This window comes from Oryzias melastigma, unplaced genomic scaffold (genome assembly GCF_002922805.2).
Source record: "Oryzias melastigma strain HK-1 unplaced genomic scaffold, ASM292280v2 sc00232, whole genome shotgun sequence".
NCBI classification, from domain to species: Eukaryota; Metazoa; Chordata; class Actinopteri; order Beloniformes; family Adrianichthyidae; genus Oryzias; species Oryzias melastigma.
Genome location: NW_023416885.1, coordinates 25463 through 44284, shown reverse-complemented (window position 1 = coordinate 44284; position 18822 = coordinate 25463). Strand labels below are relative to the sequence as shown.

The 18822-nt window shown below is 39.0% G+C and overlaps 2 protein-coding genes across 5 annotated transcripts in view; both read left to right on the top strand.

Annotated features, from left to right (window-relative positions):
• LOC112141432 (kinesin-like protein KIF6) overlaps window positions 1-9006 on the top strand; it is a 192261-nt gene extending 183255 nt beyond the window's left edge. For all 4 annotated transcript variants that reach the window (XM_036210768.1, XM_036210770.1, XM_036210767.1 and 1 more), the window contains 8 exons: window positions 1714-1764; window positions 2102-2195; window positions 2325-2460; window positions 4196-4272; window positions 6429-6485; window positions 6573-6620; window positions 7434-7546; window positions 7807-9006. In XM_036210768.1, the coding sequence (XP_036066661.1) occupies window positions 1714-1764; window positions 2102-2195; window positions 2325-2460; window positions 4196-4272; window positions 6429-6485; window positions 6573-6620; window positions 7434-7546; window positions 7807-7823 (593 nt within the window). In that variant the 3' untranslated portion in view covers window positions 7824-9006. The remainder of the gene's footprint in view (window positions 1-1713; window positions 1765-2101; window positions 2196-2324; window positions 2461-4195; window positions 4273-6428; window positions 6486-6572; window positions 6621-7433; window positions 7547-7806) is intronic.
• Window positions 9007-11108: 2102 nt separating this feature from the next.
• Window positions 11109-18000, top strand: LOC112141435 (potassium channel subfamily K member 5). Its single transcript, XM_024264569.2, has 9 exons — window positions 11109-11748; window positions 12042-12156; window positions 12247-12419; window positions 12526-12694; window positions 12844-13013; window positions 15786-15900; window positions 16917-17083; window positions 17185-17353; window positions 17442-18000. Exons 1-9 carry the CDS (start codon window positions 11536-11538, stop codon window positions 17690-17692), a joined length of 1542 nt encoding a protein of 513 aa, XP_024120337.1. The 5' UTR covers window positions 11109-11535; the 3' UTR covers window positions 17693-18000.
• The last annotated feature ends 822 nt before the right edge of the window (window positions 18001-18822 follow it).

Below are 18822 nucleotides of genomic sequence, written 5' to 3'. Positions count from 1 at the left end.
TATCATTTTGTTGTCCAGTTCCATGTGTTATGGTCCCCTTTGTGTCTTTTCCCCCTAGACTGAAGCTGGTCTCTTTAATGGGACCATAACACCTTGTCAGTGATTAAGCACTATTGCACAAAGATCCAAATGCCTCAGCCTCTTCATTACAGCAATGATGGAAATAATATGAATGAATGAGAAGCTACATGCATACATTTATAGTGGATTATAAACACTTTCTGGCTCCTCCTACAATTTGTGGTCTAAAATGAATATCTAGTTAACATAAGAAAGTAAACATTTTTAAAAACAAAATAAGTGGAACTACACTGAATCATTTCTGCAGTAGTTGAAATGACTCAAACTACAGAGATCTTGCTATGTCTTTACTCTAACAGATTCGAATCTTGATGCAGCAACTCTTCTAACTTTAGACCATGTCATGGTTGAATGAATGGAGCCCCATCTAGTTATCCTAAAGGAGGTTGGTGACAAAGTGGATTGTGTTCTCCACCTCCATTGTCTCTGCTGCTTTCCAGAGCTGAGTAAGGGAAGTAAGGGATGCCGTCAAGCTGAACAAGAAGTCCTATAAGGCCTGGCTGGCTTGTGGGACTCCAGAGGCAGCTGACAGGTACCTGCAGTCTGAGCGAGCAGTGGCCAGGGCTGTTTTGGAGACAAAAACTTGGTCCTGGGGGGAGTTCACTCCTCAGCCTTCCTGGGAAAGTCTTTGCCAGGAAACTGGAGAGGAAAGTCTGCCTGATAGTTGAACCTCAGATTCCTGGTTGTGGAACAGTTGACCAGCTCTGCACCCTCTTCAGAGTGCTGGAGGGTTCGTAGGAGTTCACTCATCCAGTCCATATGTGTTTTGTGGATTTGGAGAAGGCGTTCAACCTTTTTCCCCATGGTGTCCTGTGGAGGGTGCTCTGGGAGTACGGGGTCAGGAGAGACTTACAGACCTTTTCCGGTACATGTTGGACTCTGGCAGGGCTGCCCTTTATCACCGGTTCTGTTCATAGTCTGTATGGATAGAGTTTCTAGTTGCAGCAAGAGACCAGAGGGGATCTGGTTTGGTTCCCACAGGATTTCCTCTCTGCTCTTTGCAGAGGATGTTGTTCTGTTGGCTTCATCGAGCCAAGACCTCCAGCATGCATTGGAGCGGTTTGCAGCCGAGTGTGAAGCGGCTGGGATGAGGGTCAGCACCGCTAAGTCTGAGGCCATGGTTCTCGACCGGAGAAAGCTAGTTTGTCCTCTCTGGGTGGGTGAAGTGCTCCTGCCTCAGGTGGAGGAGTTTAAATATCTTGGGGTCTTGTTCACGAGTGATGGAAGATTGGAGCATCAGATCGACAGATGGATTGGAAGTCTGGGCATCAATGCTTAGACTGCTGTCCCTGTGATCTGGGCCCAGATAAGCCAAAGATGGATGGATGGACATACGTTCATGGATGTTCATCCATGCTCCCAACCTTTTTGAACACTTTGCACCTGTGCACCACTGTACAAGGTCCATAGACATAGATGACAGAGAAATAAAAAGCTAAACAGATTTATATATATATATATATATATTTCAATGATTTTACAATATGTTGTTGATGCAAATGTACGGACTGATTTTTTTTTCACAAATAACTGGTATACAATACCTTTTCTTTTACCAAGAAAAGAAATCTGATTCATTGGAATGTTTTTTTTTTTTTTTTTTTTTTTACTCAATGCCACCTTCTCCATTAGCTGAGTTGAAGAAGCAATTGCAAATGAAAAGAAGACAAAGAGCAGCTCAAAGTAAGATCACTTTAACCATGATTTTTTTTTTAGTATCCATGCATGAGGAATCATTGTTCAAACATTGTACTCATTGTAAGGTCCAATGACATACATCCATTCTGATAACTGAACCGTTGTCCATATCATATTAGTAAATTACATTTATATACAATGTCTGATATATTGTAGAGCTCAGAAAAAATATGTTTTACTAATTTAATGAATAATTGAAAACAAAACTTGAACTTCATCTTTATTCTGAACAGAATTACAGATCAGGTACAAGGTTAATGCATGAGCTTGTGTTCATGTGATTATACGTATTATGCCAGCGTTTCAGTCTGTTGTCTACCAGGATTTGAAGATGTGGAGGGGAACTACACACCAGGTGGGAAGCTTGACCCAATAGAAGAGGACCTTTGTGAACAAATTAAGCAAGAAAAAATTGCGTAAGTTTTACAGTTTACGGAGCACCTTAAAGTTCCTCTAAATTTATGTTTTTCGGGACTAATTGGGTAAAATGTGTGCTGTCAAGGTTTCCCAAAAGTTGAACTTGTGCTTCTTATGTCTTCTGTCAGTTACAAGACCACCATTGGCCGCCTAAAAACATTGAGCACAGAGATTGAGCATCTGCAGCTGTTGTTGGAAAAGGTAAAAGTCAAGATCCAGACAGATTTCCAGAGGTGGTGGAGCCAGGAAGCTTCAAACTTGCAGGTGACATGACTACATTAATCAGCAGTTTGTGATGAATGGTGAAGGAGGATCTGCATAATACTTGCATCTTTTTTGGTCTTAAAAAAAAAGTTATCATCCAGAAAATGTCAATTTTTGTACATCTTGATGGTGACTCATGTCTTTGACATTGAAAACTTTTATTACAGTATTGTCTCTCATGAAGCCTCTGCTCAACAATCAGGGCTCTAGACAAATTTTTTGCACTGGTGGCACCAGTGCACCTGAAGCATCCACTTGAAGACAAATAGATCCATGAACATCTTTGTTTTCCTTGTCTGAGCTGGAATCTGGATCTAAACTGTACAGATAAATAACTAGGATATCACGCTCACCACTTTAGTTCCACTGTAATGTTAGCTTGGGGGTATGAGGGGCTGTAAGATAGCAGGAGACCGAGAAACTAAAAATTTCTTGAGATATCAGCGTGGGGTTGCTTCACAAAAGTCTAACCCACAACTCAGAGGTGAATTTCTAATGAAGTCCTGCCGCTCAGCAGAAACTACGAAATGGAAAACAACAAGTTTTTAGATTTTGGGTAAAAAAGTAATTAAATAATCCTAATGAAAATACCACTTTAAAACGCTTTGAAAACAGATCAAATACAGCTGGAGGAGGACTTTAAAATCCTTCACAGAACTGAAATTTCGACTAAAAAAAAAGAAAAAACTTAGATATTTTGTGATCAGTACAAAGCCATTCATTGTAATTTTAGGAATTTGCTTTTGTCTTTTGAAACATTTCCTTTTTCATGTTTTAGAATCGTTTTGATTTGTGGAAGTTTGTTTGGATTTCTAAACTTGGCTGGGTTTTTTTTATTATTTGTTTTTCGTTTTTACTATCATTAAGATCTTGATAATGTTTTACGTTGGTGAATTTGTTTATGTGATCTAACCTTCAGGACCACCGTTATTATGCTAATGTTGCAGTGAATAAATGGCTCTTTGGCTTGCCATACATTTTCTACAGTTCATACAATCACCATGAATCAGCTGATTCTGGCGCAGGAAAAAACGTATTTTCTTTCTTGCTTTACTCTGATCTACACAATATCTAACGTAGACGCTCATAATGAGAGCGCTGCAGCACAAAGCAGTTTTTCTCCGCGACAGTATCATGTGGATACATGTGGATTTCGCAAACACTTCATAACTGCACAGTGTTCCTAACAACGTGAGGCTCGTTTACTCCGCTTCAGAATCTGCCGGAATTACATTCATCACGTTAACAGTTGATGAAAGTATGTATCCCAACACTGAAGCTCCAGTGTTGAAGGATTTTAACAGACTGTTTTCATTTGCTCCACCTGCCGCCAGCATCGGGCGCGCGTGCACAGGGTGCATGCACATGGACCCAAACTGAACGACAGTGTTTGCTTGATAGCGTGCTGAGTCGTCCGGTGCGGAAGCTCCTTCAGATGTACATTCTAATGAAATAATAATTCTTATTGGAGGTTGTCACACCTGCACACATATACAGGAAAGAGACTTGTGGAGTCGCAGAGTTTATATGTGTTTTTTTTCTCCTCACAGAGATAGGTGCACTGGTGCGGCCAAAAAAAAATTTTTTTTTTTTTTTTGCTCAGAAGGAATGATAAAAAACAGGTTTCTTTTGTTGCCAGTAATATCAATTGAGTACATTATGTTTCACTTATTTTGCTAAATGATTGGAGTGAAACTCCAGATATATTTAAACTCTTTTCAAAACATGTTAATAGGGCTGTGAGACTGGACCAATGGCTGGATTTCACACGCTCTCATCACATGCATCCCCTTCTGGAACTGTGGCCATGTGGTAAGACTTTTCTCTGTTAATAAAAATGCTATTACTTTTAATCCTGCAGCCATTTAAAATATGGATTTTCACTTCAAAAAAATATCCCCAAATTTCTGAGTCTGTACTGAACACATCTGTTCCAGAAAAGAGGATTTGCAAAGACACAGACTGATTCACTGATTTATTTTTGCTCGATACTTTCATGTTATTTTTAGGTGCAGAAACAACATTGTACAAACAATAACAAGCACTTGTTTCAACGAGGTTTGATACTGAACACGTCTTAGCACATTTTGCTCTGGATTATTGTTGTTTTGTTACAGAGTTGTTTGCCCGAGGAAGTTCTCAAAGTATTAGACCCACTGATACAGTATATATTACTGGATTATCCCTTGCTTATTTGGTGCTATACACAGTAACATTTGCACAGGCGCCATTGCTATACATTGAGTCCATCAACAGAACGCAGCTATTTCAATGTGAGATATGCAGAAATCAACCATAAAAATTCTCATTTCTTAACCGATTTCCACAAAACATGGCTCAAATTAAAGCTTAGAAAATCTTTGATGTTGTGGTATATTTACATTTTTATTAACTTTAAAAACTAAGCTGTAAATAGCGCAAAACATGCACCTTCTAGTGTTACAGGTAACACACTGCTGTCAAATGAACAGATTTTTCCTTTGTGCAAGAATCTATAGAACTGAGCTTGTAAATGCTGATTACCCAAGCCCAGAAAGGAGGAGGATTGATTGATGAAGTTCAATAGTATGACTGACTGATAAAGTTGATAAGGTGAAGTAACAAAGCCCACATCCTATTAAAAACACCTCAAAGTGCTGTACAAAGAAAAAGAAAACACCCTCTAACAAAAATACAAATAAAATTAGATAAGCAACACTTATAAAAATCTACCATCATGAAAACAAAGATAGAAATGACATATTTAGTTCTGTTTGCATTAGCAGCTCCTTCTCCAACGTCTCTTCAGTGTTTCTGGACAGGAAGTGAACGCTGCAGATTCTAGCTTGACTTCCTCCGGTCTGTGCGATCAAGAAAGAGGTTCAAAACTGGCAGGACGTATTTAGAAAATTATGTGTCAGTAATTACTTTCCTTAAAAAAATAAGTGTGACCGACAGCAACATGTCGGCTCAGACGCACTTAAAATCCATGCAGCAATCTGCATCTTGCTGCACAAATTACACAAGGTCAACTGGAATTTCCATCAGTTTGTGTGCTGGTCGCACGTAAACTTATGGGAATAACATCACCCATGTTTTAAAACATCAAACATTCAAATAAATAAATAAAGATGATGAATCAAGCTAGCATGCTACTTGTTAGCTCCCGCTTTAGCACAAACTTCCTGCTTTCCAGCCTGATTTCTCTCTGTTAAAATGTGATCACCATCCTGTGATGATTCCTCTCCATCGGATTATTTTGCTGTCAAGGTTTTTGAAGTTGATTGCAAAAAATTGCTTCTGCTTTTGAGGTTCTTTGGGTACTCATTCAGACCTTCTCCATTCTTCACTCAGCATAATGCTGCATGTCTGTCACGCCGTATGCCACGTGAGGGCCTATCCAGTAATATATATTAATGTTTTGACCTTAAGGAATGGCTCTGGTGACACATGGCTCTATCATGGTGCCATATGAACAAAAAGAGAAGAAACTATACACCTATATACATCTCCAATACACCTACCTGTATATATACCCCATGTGTCAGAAGATTCCTTCACCCCTGTTGTAACAGAAAAATCTGTCCAACCTGAGAGGCATTCAGCTCTCATCTGTTTGCTCGCCTGCTGGACAGTACAAGTAAAAAACAAGCAAACAAAAAAAAAAAAAACATTAAAACTGCATCCCTGCAGTATTTTAGGCTACTTTATAACTTTTCTCCTCTTCATCTTACATGCAATAATTCAAGTTGAACTAAATAGACTGGTCTCATATCCACCAAACATACATTATTTTGGTAGTTAAGAGATCAAACTTGTGCTTGTAAGCAAAAAACTACTTTGGATTACAGCTCCCCCCTGTGTTGAAGGGAACTCCTCACAAATATGGACCTAAGAGGTTTAGTCATATGAAAAAAAAGAAATTTCTTTTAGGGGATGCAATCTTAAAAGAATGTTAAATTATAATTCTATTCTCCTGGCATTGACAGCCAAGTGCTTCCAGAAATAAATCCAGACCATTGCTACTCCTCTGCTCAAGATGCAAGGTCAGTAATGTTACACTAGTCGCACAGTTGTGTTTCTGATATTTTAATTCTAAATAATGATTATGTCACTTCTCATATTTTCTGCAGAAGCTCCAGAAGTACAGAGGATGACTTTAATCAGTCTTCAGAGTGGAGGTATGATTAATTTCATATGTTGTTCTTAACTTTTCAGCCTGTTTTCTCTGCTTGTTTACCTGACACTTATAAATGTAGACAATCAGTATTATAATTATTTATTATTAACATTTCAAGGAAAAAATGTTGTTTGAAAGTTTGTCAGATTTTCAGAGTTTAGGGATACCCTAGTCTAAGAAGTTCTCATTTGGAGTGAGATCAGGTCTGTGAAGTCTTTCTCAGATCAGAACCCTAAAGGAGACTAAAATATGAACATTCTTCTGCAACATCTTCTGCTAAGTCTATCTGTCTTTGAGGCTCATGAAATATTTGGACATTCAGCTACTGACGTTTTGTGTTGTACTGTGCTGTCCTGGATGTGATTTGAATTTTTGTCAACTCTGTCTAGTTCTGCTGTTCCAAGCTAGCAATGTTCAGATATCCTGCAGTTCCCAATTAAACTCTAAAGATCGTCAGGAGTGGAGAGAAAAAAGTTGTGGGTTTCTGATTAAAGCCCCCTAATTTAGTATGCTTTTAACTCTCCATGTGCCCAATGTAGCACTTCCCCAATCTTTGCACTAAGTCCTGGATTCTTAGACTGAAACTGCAGATTAGATTTTTATGAATAGGTTTTTTTTCCCCAAATATGAACTTCATCAAAACATGTTTGTGTCACTTTCAAGATCCATTCATAAACCCTCAAGCAATCTTAAACAGTCTCAGTTCAACAAGTAACTGGGGAACAAATCCTTCTAAACAAAAGATCAACAGAAAGTATTTATCTTTGTCTCAGTGTTGTAGTTCCTGATCTGTCAAAGTTGGATTTGGTTTCAGGGCTCTGGACAGCTCCGGCCCGTCTCCTCTGGTTCCTCTCACAGGAGACCAGCGAGTAGACGCTGACGTCCTGGCTTTTCTCCGAGCTCGGCAAAACCTTCTCAGCAAGAAAGGTAGCACAAACACAAATTATACACTTTGAATTTGCACTATATTTATTCAAATTTGATGTCTTGGTGTTTTAGAGACTTTATAAATAATTTTGGGGGGAGAGTAATGGCCTCTGCTGTACACCTAGCCTCTAAGAGTCCCTGAGTTTTGCTAGTAAAACTAGAGTTTGTGTGAGCAACAGAGAGATGGACAAAAGTCTTATTAAAACAGAAAATCTTGTGTAGCTCAGGAGTAACTCATCATCTTGTTTTTTTATTTCCAGCTGCCCCCCAGCAGTGAAATCCAGTCAAAACCAGAGCTAATTGCCCAACAGAGGAACTGCGGGGCACTTACTGCTTCAGCTACCTGAGAATGTTTAATTTTAAATGACAAATGACTTCATATTTATGGAAATAAAATGTATTCACAGTTTTGTGGTTGTGTTCTCCAGTTGACACTCTCTGAAATAACATATTGCACAACTTTTCTAAATGTAAAGACCTGCACACTGACCTAAGCAAGCTGTAAACGGGTGAACAACATTGAAAAGAAATATTTGTAAGCACTGTTGATTCACAAACAGGGATCTTAGAGATGGACACGTACCATCAGTCAACACCTGCCGCTAGGAAGTTAAAAGATTTCTTTAAGGTGAGATTATTGAAAAACATAAGTGAGAAGGAAAACAAAAGGCCTTAAACATCCCTTCTCTTGATCCATCAACAATGGTAAAGGAGTGTTCAACATTACTGAAGGTTCTTCTTGGTTTTTTTTGTTGTTTTTTTTTTTCATATTACATGTTGGATGAATCAGCTATCCACTGCTGCTCAGAGGGGTGGATCCTGCCCCAGCATGCATCCGGCAAAAACTGGGAAACATGTCAGTGAGGTCAGCACCAAGCATGTTTAACAGATGAATCACTGAAAGATAAACAACAATCCACCATTTACAGACACTTTAGTATTTTGATCTTGTACACTATATTGTGAATAGAATTGTCGTGTCTGTTTGGTTTCTAACCCCCTGTACATCAGAAACAACTCATTAACATTTTTGCATGGCTTTGCATTGATTTGTTTGACAGATGACAGGCAGCTGCACGCTTTGCATCCTGCTCTTGAATCTCGTTCCCTTGGAAATGTTTCCAGGGTAACTCAGTCTTTGCAGTCGTGGCTGTAATTCCTCATTACTTTAATTCCATCTCAGTTTCCACACAGTAAAACAAAAAAGACAAAAGTTTCAAACATAGTTGTTTAGGAAATTGATAAATAAGAGACTGTACTTATCTAAGAGTATGAATACAGCCAATGCAAAGACAAACACTAACTGTGAGTTGAGATATTTTTGTAAAATATGTTTACCACATTCAAGATTTCAGAAATACATCATGGAAGTATATTTAGAATGCCATGTTTTAATGTGACGTATAGATCATGTGAGAAACAGATCCAGCAAGTTAAGAATGCTGAAAAAAAAAAAAAAATGACTTTAACAGTGCAACATCAAATGTAAAAAGAGGCATATGTTCTTGGAAAATATAGAAAAATCAACACATTATAGCATTCCATTAAGAGATTTTGTCATTCATTTTATTCGAGAATTTTTAGGAAAACTTTTCAATATGTTTTGGAGTGAATGTGTGTTCAAACTCTTAAAACGGTTGAAGAGCTTGTTACTTTGACTTACTGGAAATTCAATCTAATACTTAAAGTTTTAGTAATGGGCTGGGACAAAGATAAAATGCGTATCCAGATATATTCCATATGTTCTAATGTATCAAAAATAACAAATAATTACCGTTGACAAACGCAGGTTTTTGTAAAATTTGACAAAATCAACGACAAATCACACTCACATTTTGCCCTGCTTCAGAAACGGCTCGATTCGGGTCACGTGACGCGTTGACGTCATGTGGGTGAGACAGCGCCAGCATCAGAATGCAGGCGGACCCAGGGTGTCTGCAGATACATGTATGTGTGTGCGCTGCGGCAAAGTTGAATTCTATAAACATCGGTGTTATGGTCCGACGGAGTATTAGGGCCACCAAAAAAAATAAATAAATAAATAAATAAAATTATGATTTTAAAGTCGTAAATTTACGAGATTTACAATCAAATGAGCCTATTGTGAATGAACTCTGTGAGCAGAACCAGACCGACTAAACTGTGAAAAGCTTCTGATTTCAACAGGTAAACTGAATGTTTAAAACATTGCACATGTTTGGAAGTTTCTTTGTTTGATTTGCAGTTTATTAATCATTGATGGTGGCTTGCAGGATCTCTGCAGATCCGTTGATGAAACCACCGACACTCGCAGCGGTCCACCAGTCATTTCTTCCTCCGTGAAAGATCAGATCTCATTCATTTGTGATGCTTTCATCTGAAGAGGAATCGTTTTCGGAATTTTCAGTGTACTTAGCTAACGTGACAGACTGTTGTCATCCCATGTTGTTGTTGTGTGTTGAAACGGGACGATTCATGTGGAGAAGGGGGCGTACGGAGAACTGTTTACATCCTCCTTTGGTTTCTGCGCATGTCAGAGACATGCAGTAAGGTGGTGAAAGAGCTTCTGGGCTTGTGAATAAAGTGATTAAATAAGTGAATAAATAAATAATAATAAAGTGGCGGACGGTCCTGCAAACATGTCTCTAAGCTCTTTATTTTACATATGAAACTCTGCATTACCGACCCGGATAGTCAGCGTCATTGATGATTTGATTTAGAGTCGCCAAAAGGTTCCGATCTGTAAATAAAGCTTCACGATATGCTCCACGTCTTCCAGCATGGCTCTGATAAACTGACAGCTTTCGGTTTCACCGGCATTCTCAGCATCACTGTCAGTGTCATTGCCAGATTGTGAGCTCTTACTTTACGCGCTGCCGGCTCAAATTGATAGGGCTTTACAGTCCTCAAACCACAAACACCCGGCGCCTCTGAATCAGCGTCACTTTCAGAACAAATGTTTCCACAATCTGAGTCTGAAGACAGAATTGTGGATCCTAAAATATCGCTGACATCGCTAGCTCCGACACGCAAAGGAGAAGCCATCTTGCTATGTTTACCCTGGTGACGTCACACGCACCACGTGACCAAAACGGAGCTTTTCCCCGGAAGAGACAGGTTTGCCAAATTTGCATATGGATTGGCTGCAAAAATGCCATTTTATTTCAATATTTCTTGCTCAAAACACGGCAAAACATTTGGAAATAGTAAATATAAGGCGAAATACAATTAACACCGCAAAAGACCTACAACCCCATTACTAGTCCTTTAATATCTATTTAATTTTTTCAACTGATTTAAAGTAAATAATTATGTTTGTATTTTTCAGTCAAGTTTAACAGCTTGGCTTTAGTAGCATCTAAATTATTGACTCCTCTCTGGGGACCTCTTCTAAAGTTTATGGCTCATAATCAAGCAGGACTCAGTGAAGCTCTCCTTCCTCTCCATCTGACCATAAACATGCTTCCTGAATGTGGTGGAAAATGTTTGCTGGTTGCTCCAGCAGACTTTTTTTGACTGAAAACATATAGTGAATGATGGGACTTTTCAATGTACATTTATAGTACATTAAAATCATTTTTTTACTTTGAAAGGCAAGGCTAGACTTACAGTTAGGGAGTACTGGTTCAGAATGACCATCACTCTCAATTTGTCCCATAGAAATGGACTCTAAAAAGGGTGTTTTGACCTGACACTCAGCCACTGACAGGTGAAACATTAACTTTTGTTCTGCATTAAAGATGCTGCCTCTTCTTCCTAATTAGTGGAAACAATAGACGGCGTTTCCAGATGTCACTAATGGAGGCCTGGAGTTTGGTTGTTACCCAAGCAACCATAAATCAACAATAATGATGTCGGACCAAGCTGAGAACATTGCCAGTTAAGAAAAAACACAGTTTCAGCTGCTATTTAGGAGCACCACATTTCTTACATTATTTTTTTTCTTTTACAATTTTCACAAATTTGTCATAATTTTAGAAAGAGTCTTTTTTTATCTTTTATAAAGGTAGATGGAGAATTTTCAGTTGGTGCGCGTCAAAGTGAGCTGGACTGCACTTTTGGCTCTAGCCCACTTCACTTACCTGCTTGTAGGAGCTACTGTTTTTCAAATTCTGGAGCGAGAAGCTGAGAGCAACAACCGCAACCACTTCCAGCTGGAGAAGCTGAATTTCTTGGCAAATTACACTTGCCTGGATGGACCTGCCTTGGAGAACTTTGTTAAGGTTTTCTTTTAAATTGTTTTCATGAAGTTATGAAAAACAACATCTCTAAACAGATATAAAAGGGACTTGGTTAAAAGCAAGAAACAACTTTGTTGTACACATGGAATCAAATCTTTGATTCATGACACTGAGCTGAATATTTGTTTGATAATTATTTAAAAGGAACAGATGGTTTTGTTATAACTAACATCAGAAATGTTCACTCTCAAACATTTGCCAGTGTAATCCCTTGCGTATGGCAGACAGTAAAATGACCTAGAACCTTTTTGGATTTGTGTCTGTTGTCACTGCAGGTGATTTTGTACGCATGGGAGAATGGAGTGAATCCGTCGGGGAACTCAACGAACCCCAGTAACTGGGACTTTAGTAGTTCCTTCTTCTTTGCAGGCACAGTTGTCACAACTATAGGTGAGCAGCTGATGTTCAAACAAATCCTCCAGACATTCACTTTGCTTTACCTCCAGTGCACTCACATGTTCACTGCTGCTTGGTTCACAGGCTATGGCAACCTCTCTCCAAGCACAGTGTCTGGTCAAGTCTTCTGTATGTTTTACGCTCTGTTTGGGATCCCACTGAACCTGGCTTTCCTTAAACAGATCGGCAAGTGTCTCAGCATTCACCTGAGTCGATTGGAGAGGAGAATGGTTGCAGTTGTTCCTCTTAAGATACCTGTGTGTCTTTATTCTGTTTTTAAAATGTAAAAATAAGTTATTAAAGTGCCGCTGTTTAGATTTGAGCCATAACTCATTCGAGGTCCCCTCTGTTATTCTGTCCCAGCGAACAGTTGAAGCTATGGTGGTGAGTTTGTTCTTCATTTCTGGCAGCCTCCTGTTTCTGGTCATCCCTCCTCTGCTTTTCAGCTATGTGGAGGATTGGACATTTGGTGAGGGTTTCTACTTCGCTTTTATAACTCTCAGCACCATTGGTTTTGGAGATTATGTAGTGGGTGAGTAAAGACTGCAGGAGAAGCCATATCTGTCAAACACAGTACACATTTTTACTGTAGCTTTTAAATCTGTTGAGTTTTTGTGTCAGAGACCTCCCTACATTAGAACGATATTCATGTTTTTGTTGTGTGTTTTTGTCTCCCTAAAGGAACTGACCCAGCCAAGGAGTACATCTCTCTGTACCGTAGCCTTGCAGGCATTTGGATCATATTTGCTCTGGCTTGGCTGGCACTTATCCTAAACATGGGAGCCCAAATGATGGAAGACGTTCTTATCCTGATGCGTCCTGGCTTCACAAAGCAAGAGGAGGAGGAAGAGGTGGGATCCTCTGGTAAACTGGAGGACACGTCCAACATTTGACAATGAACTCCACAAAACCTCCAAGTTGTACCTGCTTACCAGAGAGAATACTGTACTATAATAGAAAAGTTGTTAAAGGATGTAGAAACTTTTTGTTTTGTTAGCAAAATTGGTGTTTTTTCATTTTTTTATGTATGTAATGCTCAAACTTTTCTTTCTACCTCTGTCAAAACAAAGTCTAAGTGACAGTGTTTAATTCAGGACTGTCTCATGTAGGAATCTTGTTTTTTTTCACAGGTAACTAACAGCCTGTTCAACAACCTGTATGGGTTATTCTACTTCTACTTTGGTGATGAAATCATCAAACAGGACCCTGTAAACTGAGTTATTGCTTTTTTGTTTGTTTGTTTTTCACAATAACACTAAAGTGTTTTTTTAAATGGGTGTGTTTGAGTTCATGTGAGTGCACATCTGTGCAAACATACATGGATGTGCACCTACTAGAATCTCCAGTGATTTAGCTATCTCAGGCTAACACATTAATCATTATGGGGTTTTTTTGTTTGTTTTTAAAAAAACGTTGAATATATGTGTTTAAAAGGGTTAGTAATGGGGTTGTAGGTCATTTTCAGTGTTAACTGTATTTTGCCTTATATTTACCATTTCCAAATGTTTTGCCGTGTTTTGAGCAAGAAATATTGAAATAAAACGGCATTTTTGGGGCCAAATTTGGCAAACCTGTCTCTTCCGGGTAAAAAGCTCCGTTTTGGTCACGTGGTGCGTGTGACGTCGCCAGGGTAAACATAGTAAGATGGCTTCTCCTTTGCGTGTCGGAGCTCGCAATAGCGGCGATATTTCAAGGTCCACAATTCGGTCTTCAGACTCAGATTGTGGAAACATTTGTTCTGAAAGTGACGCTGATTCAGAGGCGCCGGGTGTTTGTGGTTTGAGGTCTGTAAAGCCCTATCAATTTGTGCCAGCGCGTAAAGTAAGAGCTCACAATCTGGCAATGACACTGACAGTGACGCTGAGAATGCCCATTAAAACGAAAGCTGTCAGTTTATCAGAGCCATGCTCGAAGCTGGAAGACGTGGAGCATCTCGTGAAGCTTTATTTACAGATCGGAACCTTTTGGCGACTCTAAATCAAATCATCAATGACGCTGACTATCCGGGTCGGTAATGCAGAGTTTCATATGTAAAATAAAGAGCTTAGAGACATGTTTGCAGGACCGTCCGCCACTTTATTATTATTTATTTATTTATTCACTTATTTAATCACTTTATTCTCATACCCAGAAGCTCTTTCACCACCTTACTGCATGTCTCTGACATGCGCAGAAACCAAAGGAGGATGTAAACAGTTCTCCATACGCCCCGTTCTCCACATGAATCGTCCCGTTTCAACACACAACAACAACAGGGGATGACAACAGTCTGTCACGTTAGCTAAGTACACTGAAAATTCCGAAAACGATTCCTCTTCAGATGAAAGCATCACACAGAAATAGAAATGAATTAGATCTGATCTTTCACGGAGGAAGAAATGACTGGTGGACCGCTGCGAGTGTCGATGGTTTCATCAACGGATCTGCAGAGATCCTGCAAGCCACCATCAATGATTAATAAACTGCAAATCAAACAAAGAAACTTCCAAACATGTGCAATGTTTTAAACATTCAGTTTACCTGTTGAAATCAGAAGCTTTTCACAGTTTAGTCGGTCTGGTTCTGCTCACAGTGTTCATTCACAATAGGCTCATTTGATTGTAAATCTCGTAAATTTACGACTTTAAAAATCATTATTTTATTTATTTATTTATTTTTTTTGGTGGCCCTAATACTCCGTCGGACCATAACACAGACGATTATAGAATTCAACTTTGCCGCAGCGCACACACATACATGTATCTGCAGACACCCTGGGTCCGCCTGCATTCTACTGCTGGCGCTGTCTCACCCACATGAGGTCAACGCGTCACGTGACCCGAATCGAGCCGTTTCTGAAGCAGGGTTAAATGCGAGTGTGATTTGTCGTTGATTTTGTCAAATTTTACAAAAACCTGCGTTTGTCAACGGTAATTATTTGTTATTGTTGATACATTAGAACATATGGAATGTATCTGGATACGCATTTTATCTTTGTCCCAGCCCTTTACTAACCCTTTAATTTCTTTCTTTTCCTGAGAGCAAAGAATGACTTCAGCCACAGTCATCCCTGCAGTCTGTGCTGTTGTCTTTTCCTCGCCTTATTTTGAGTTTTAGATTTGCATGTCAGGCCTCTGTCCTGAACCAAACAGTAGAGCCTGACGAGATTCATTTGCTTGTAAGACAAGGAGTCCAACACTTTTGGTCAATCTCTGTGGCTGAGTGCAGACGCTGCGACGCTGAGTCCAGGTCAAGATGGGAATAAAAGAATCGCTAAACCTGACCCGGGTGCCGTCTATCCTCTTGCTCGGCATGGTTTATGTAGCCTATGTGCTGATTGGAGGGGTGATTTTCTGGAAGCTGGAAGGTGATTTGGGGAAGAAGGATATTAGTAACATATTACAGAATAAACAAAGCCTGTTGTCAACATACACCTGTCTGAACCAAAAAGGCCTGGAAGATGTAGCTCAGGTAAGACCGAGGAATACGAAACCTGATGAAGAACAGTTAAAAATCCTGTTTACAGGGTTATGGGAGCCAGGATTAGTTGGGGATTAGGGTTTTTCTTATTTTTTAAATAAAATTGAAAAAAAAAAATCTTCAACCATGCTATGCTTTAATTTCTCTTCTTTTTTATTATCCAGGTAATTCAAGAAGCATCAAAGGCAGGGCTTAGTTTGAAAAGCAACACCACGACAGACGGCTTCTGGAAATTCACCAGCTCAGCTGTATTTGCTGCAACTGTGGTCACCACTATAGGTCAGACTTCTGTGCCTGCCCTTATTCAGCTGCCTTTGATAGAGTTTAGTCAAGTATTTACAAAAGCCTGTGCATAATACTGCATTATGCTGTAGAATTACTTTATTGTTTCACTTGGGAATGGCTTCAGTAAGTCAAGGGAATCAAAATAATTACGTTTTACAATTATATTATGTAAGCTTCACATGCTTTTTGTTAAGACTATGAATTTCTTACATCCAACATCACAGACTTTAAAGTAACATCTCCAGGAATGTTCTTCTGACATTACCATCGTATTTCAGACTGCATTTAATCCTGAATAGTAATAATGATTTTGTTTCTTCCCTAGTTGTTCTGTAGTCACAACAGGACTGCTGGGGGCATACTTCAACAGTACAGCAACAAAATATGAGCTTGTTGTTTGAATATTTACTTGGTCAGGTTGAGGAGAAAATTTAACATAATACCATTTAGCTTAAATGCCGCCATTTCAATGCCTGACTGTTGCTAAACAGTGAAGTGGTTAAGATTAAAACAAACTAAGTTCATAAGATAGCTTTTGTAGCTTAGACTTTGCAGCCTGATAGCTTTTTAGTGATGCAATAAAATCCACCATTACATAAACCAAACAGATCTTGGAAGAACACAATATTAATAAATGATAATATGATCTAAAGATGCAGTAAAGCTGTCTAATGTAATGCTTAATCTAATGGCACGTTATTTTTTCTGTGGTCATAGCAGGGGATTGACAAAAGTGTCTAAATTGTTTTTCCTTTACTTGAATTGAGTTGTTTCTAAAGTTTTGATACTGGTGGGATACATTTTCATCAGGCTCCTAAGATCTCCATATGTGGAGACTGTCAGTTAAATATGTTTATTGTATGTTTTTAAAAAAGGAAATGCCACTGATAACAGAACTTAATTGCAGAAAAATGTATGGCAGTTGTAAAAGGTGGGCAGGTTTGATGTTCATTCTGATGAGGGCTCCTCTTCAGCAACAATTGAGATACTAACAAATGGTGGTTTTGCAGGTTATGGAAACATGAGTCCGAGCACATGGGGCGGTCAGATCTTCTGTGTCTTCTTCGCTCTCTTTGGCATTCCTCTGAATGTGGTGGTGCTCAACAAAGTTGGAAAATACATGCTCAGTTTGGAGAGGAACATTTCTGACTTCCTCCAAAGAAAGTTGGGAGGCAAGGTGGGCAGATCACCTTTGAGGGTTAAATGTGAACCTCAGTGTGTTTGGAAAATGTCTAATGTCTCTCTTCTATATAAAATAAACTCCTTCTCTCTCCATAGACATGTATACGTTTCTTTATACACCTGGTTTCTTACATCTGTGGAACGGTTTTCTTCTTCATCGTACCCATGATTGTATTCAAGCTGTATGAGGGATGGAGCTACTCACAGGCCATTTACTACTGTTTCATCACCCTCAGTACTATTGGTTTTGGAGATTTTGTGGCAGGTAAAGCTTTATGTTGACAAATCAACTGACTGCATTTAATTTGATTGTAATTTAAAGAGTTAATGAATGAATACTGTTTTGCCTGCAGATAACAATCCAGACAACAGTTACCCAAACTGGTACAGTGTTTTCATGGCCTCGTGGATCTTCTTTGGGATGGCTTGGCTTGCTCTGCTCATTAACCACTCTATTGACATCTTGGAGAGGCTCAACACTCTCTGGAAACAGAAGTGGCGCGGCAAAGAACCTGAGGGAGAGTCAAGTGGCAGCGACGACAAGAAACCTGAGGCAGTCATGAAGGAGGAAAATGAGATCAAAAAGCCCCCGTTACCACAGTAATGTACAAAAAAGGGAAAGCTTGAGTGAGTCTGAAAACCAAGAAGATCAGCAGAGAGATTAGGATTTTAGAAAGATTGCAAATCAGAACTGGCTGTGAGAAACTGTTCTTTGTGAGAATGTAAAGGTAGTAAAGATGTGATTAAGCACACATTGTTTTGCTTTGTGGTCTGTACAGAAGACAGACTTTAGTTTTCAAAAGCCCAATGAATATTGTCACTGCTCCTAGGATCCAATTTGCATGAGCTCTTTCAAAGCATAAAATTATCACTTTAGAGGAGTAAGTCTGAATAAACGGAGGCAGCATTTCAGCAGTTGGTGTTCTTTGCGTAAGACGTTGGGTACGTTTGATAGAGAGGTCTTTTATGAAAGCAAGAGAAAATAGACACAGCTGGCTCGAGTCTACTGAACAGAAAACAGATTTTTCTATTTGACAAGGACCAAAAATATAAACATATTATTTTCATTTATTGATTCCTGTTCAACATTTGAAGCTGCATATTTAATATGCATGGTTAATAGAGCAAAAGTTGTGGAGTCGGCTGAGAAGAGCCACTTATCTGCATCTGTTCTGACTTGAAGCCCACAGAACAGCACAGAATCTTTCTGGTACCATGATGTTGTTCATGTCCATTGATTGTGACCAGGTTAAGAATCCTCTAAAATGAACAGCATGCATGTTGAAGGCATTGAAACCATGTCAGTAATGAGGTCCATTCACGGAACTACGATCTGCCTCCGCTTGAATGAACCGTGTACAGCTTTACTGCTCCTTATCAAAAACACTGGCTCACTGTGCATTGAGAAGCATGAAGAGCAGCAGCAGAGAAAGCCACAGTCACCTCAACTTCCCTTTAAAACATATTTCAAAGAAACAAATTGAAGTTCATTTTATTGAGGCCTGTTTACGAGCAAACACTAAAATGTGCAACCAGATTTTCTTTGATGAGTTTAGGATAACTTTGAGAAAGAATTTATTCCATAAATTTATTTTGACTCAAACGAAGCTTCAATTGAAAAGTTTACTGTCTTCTAATGGAGAGAACATACTAAAATGAAAAAATGCTACTGGCGAATCAAACAGACAAGCGATGTCTGTTAATGTTGATTTTAAATGTAGTTTCATTTATGTT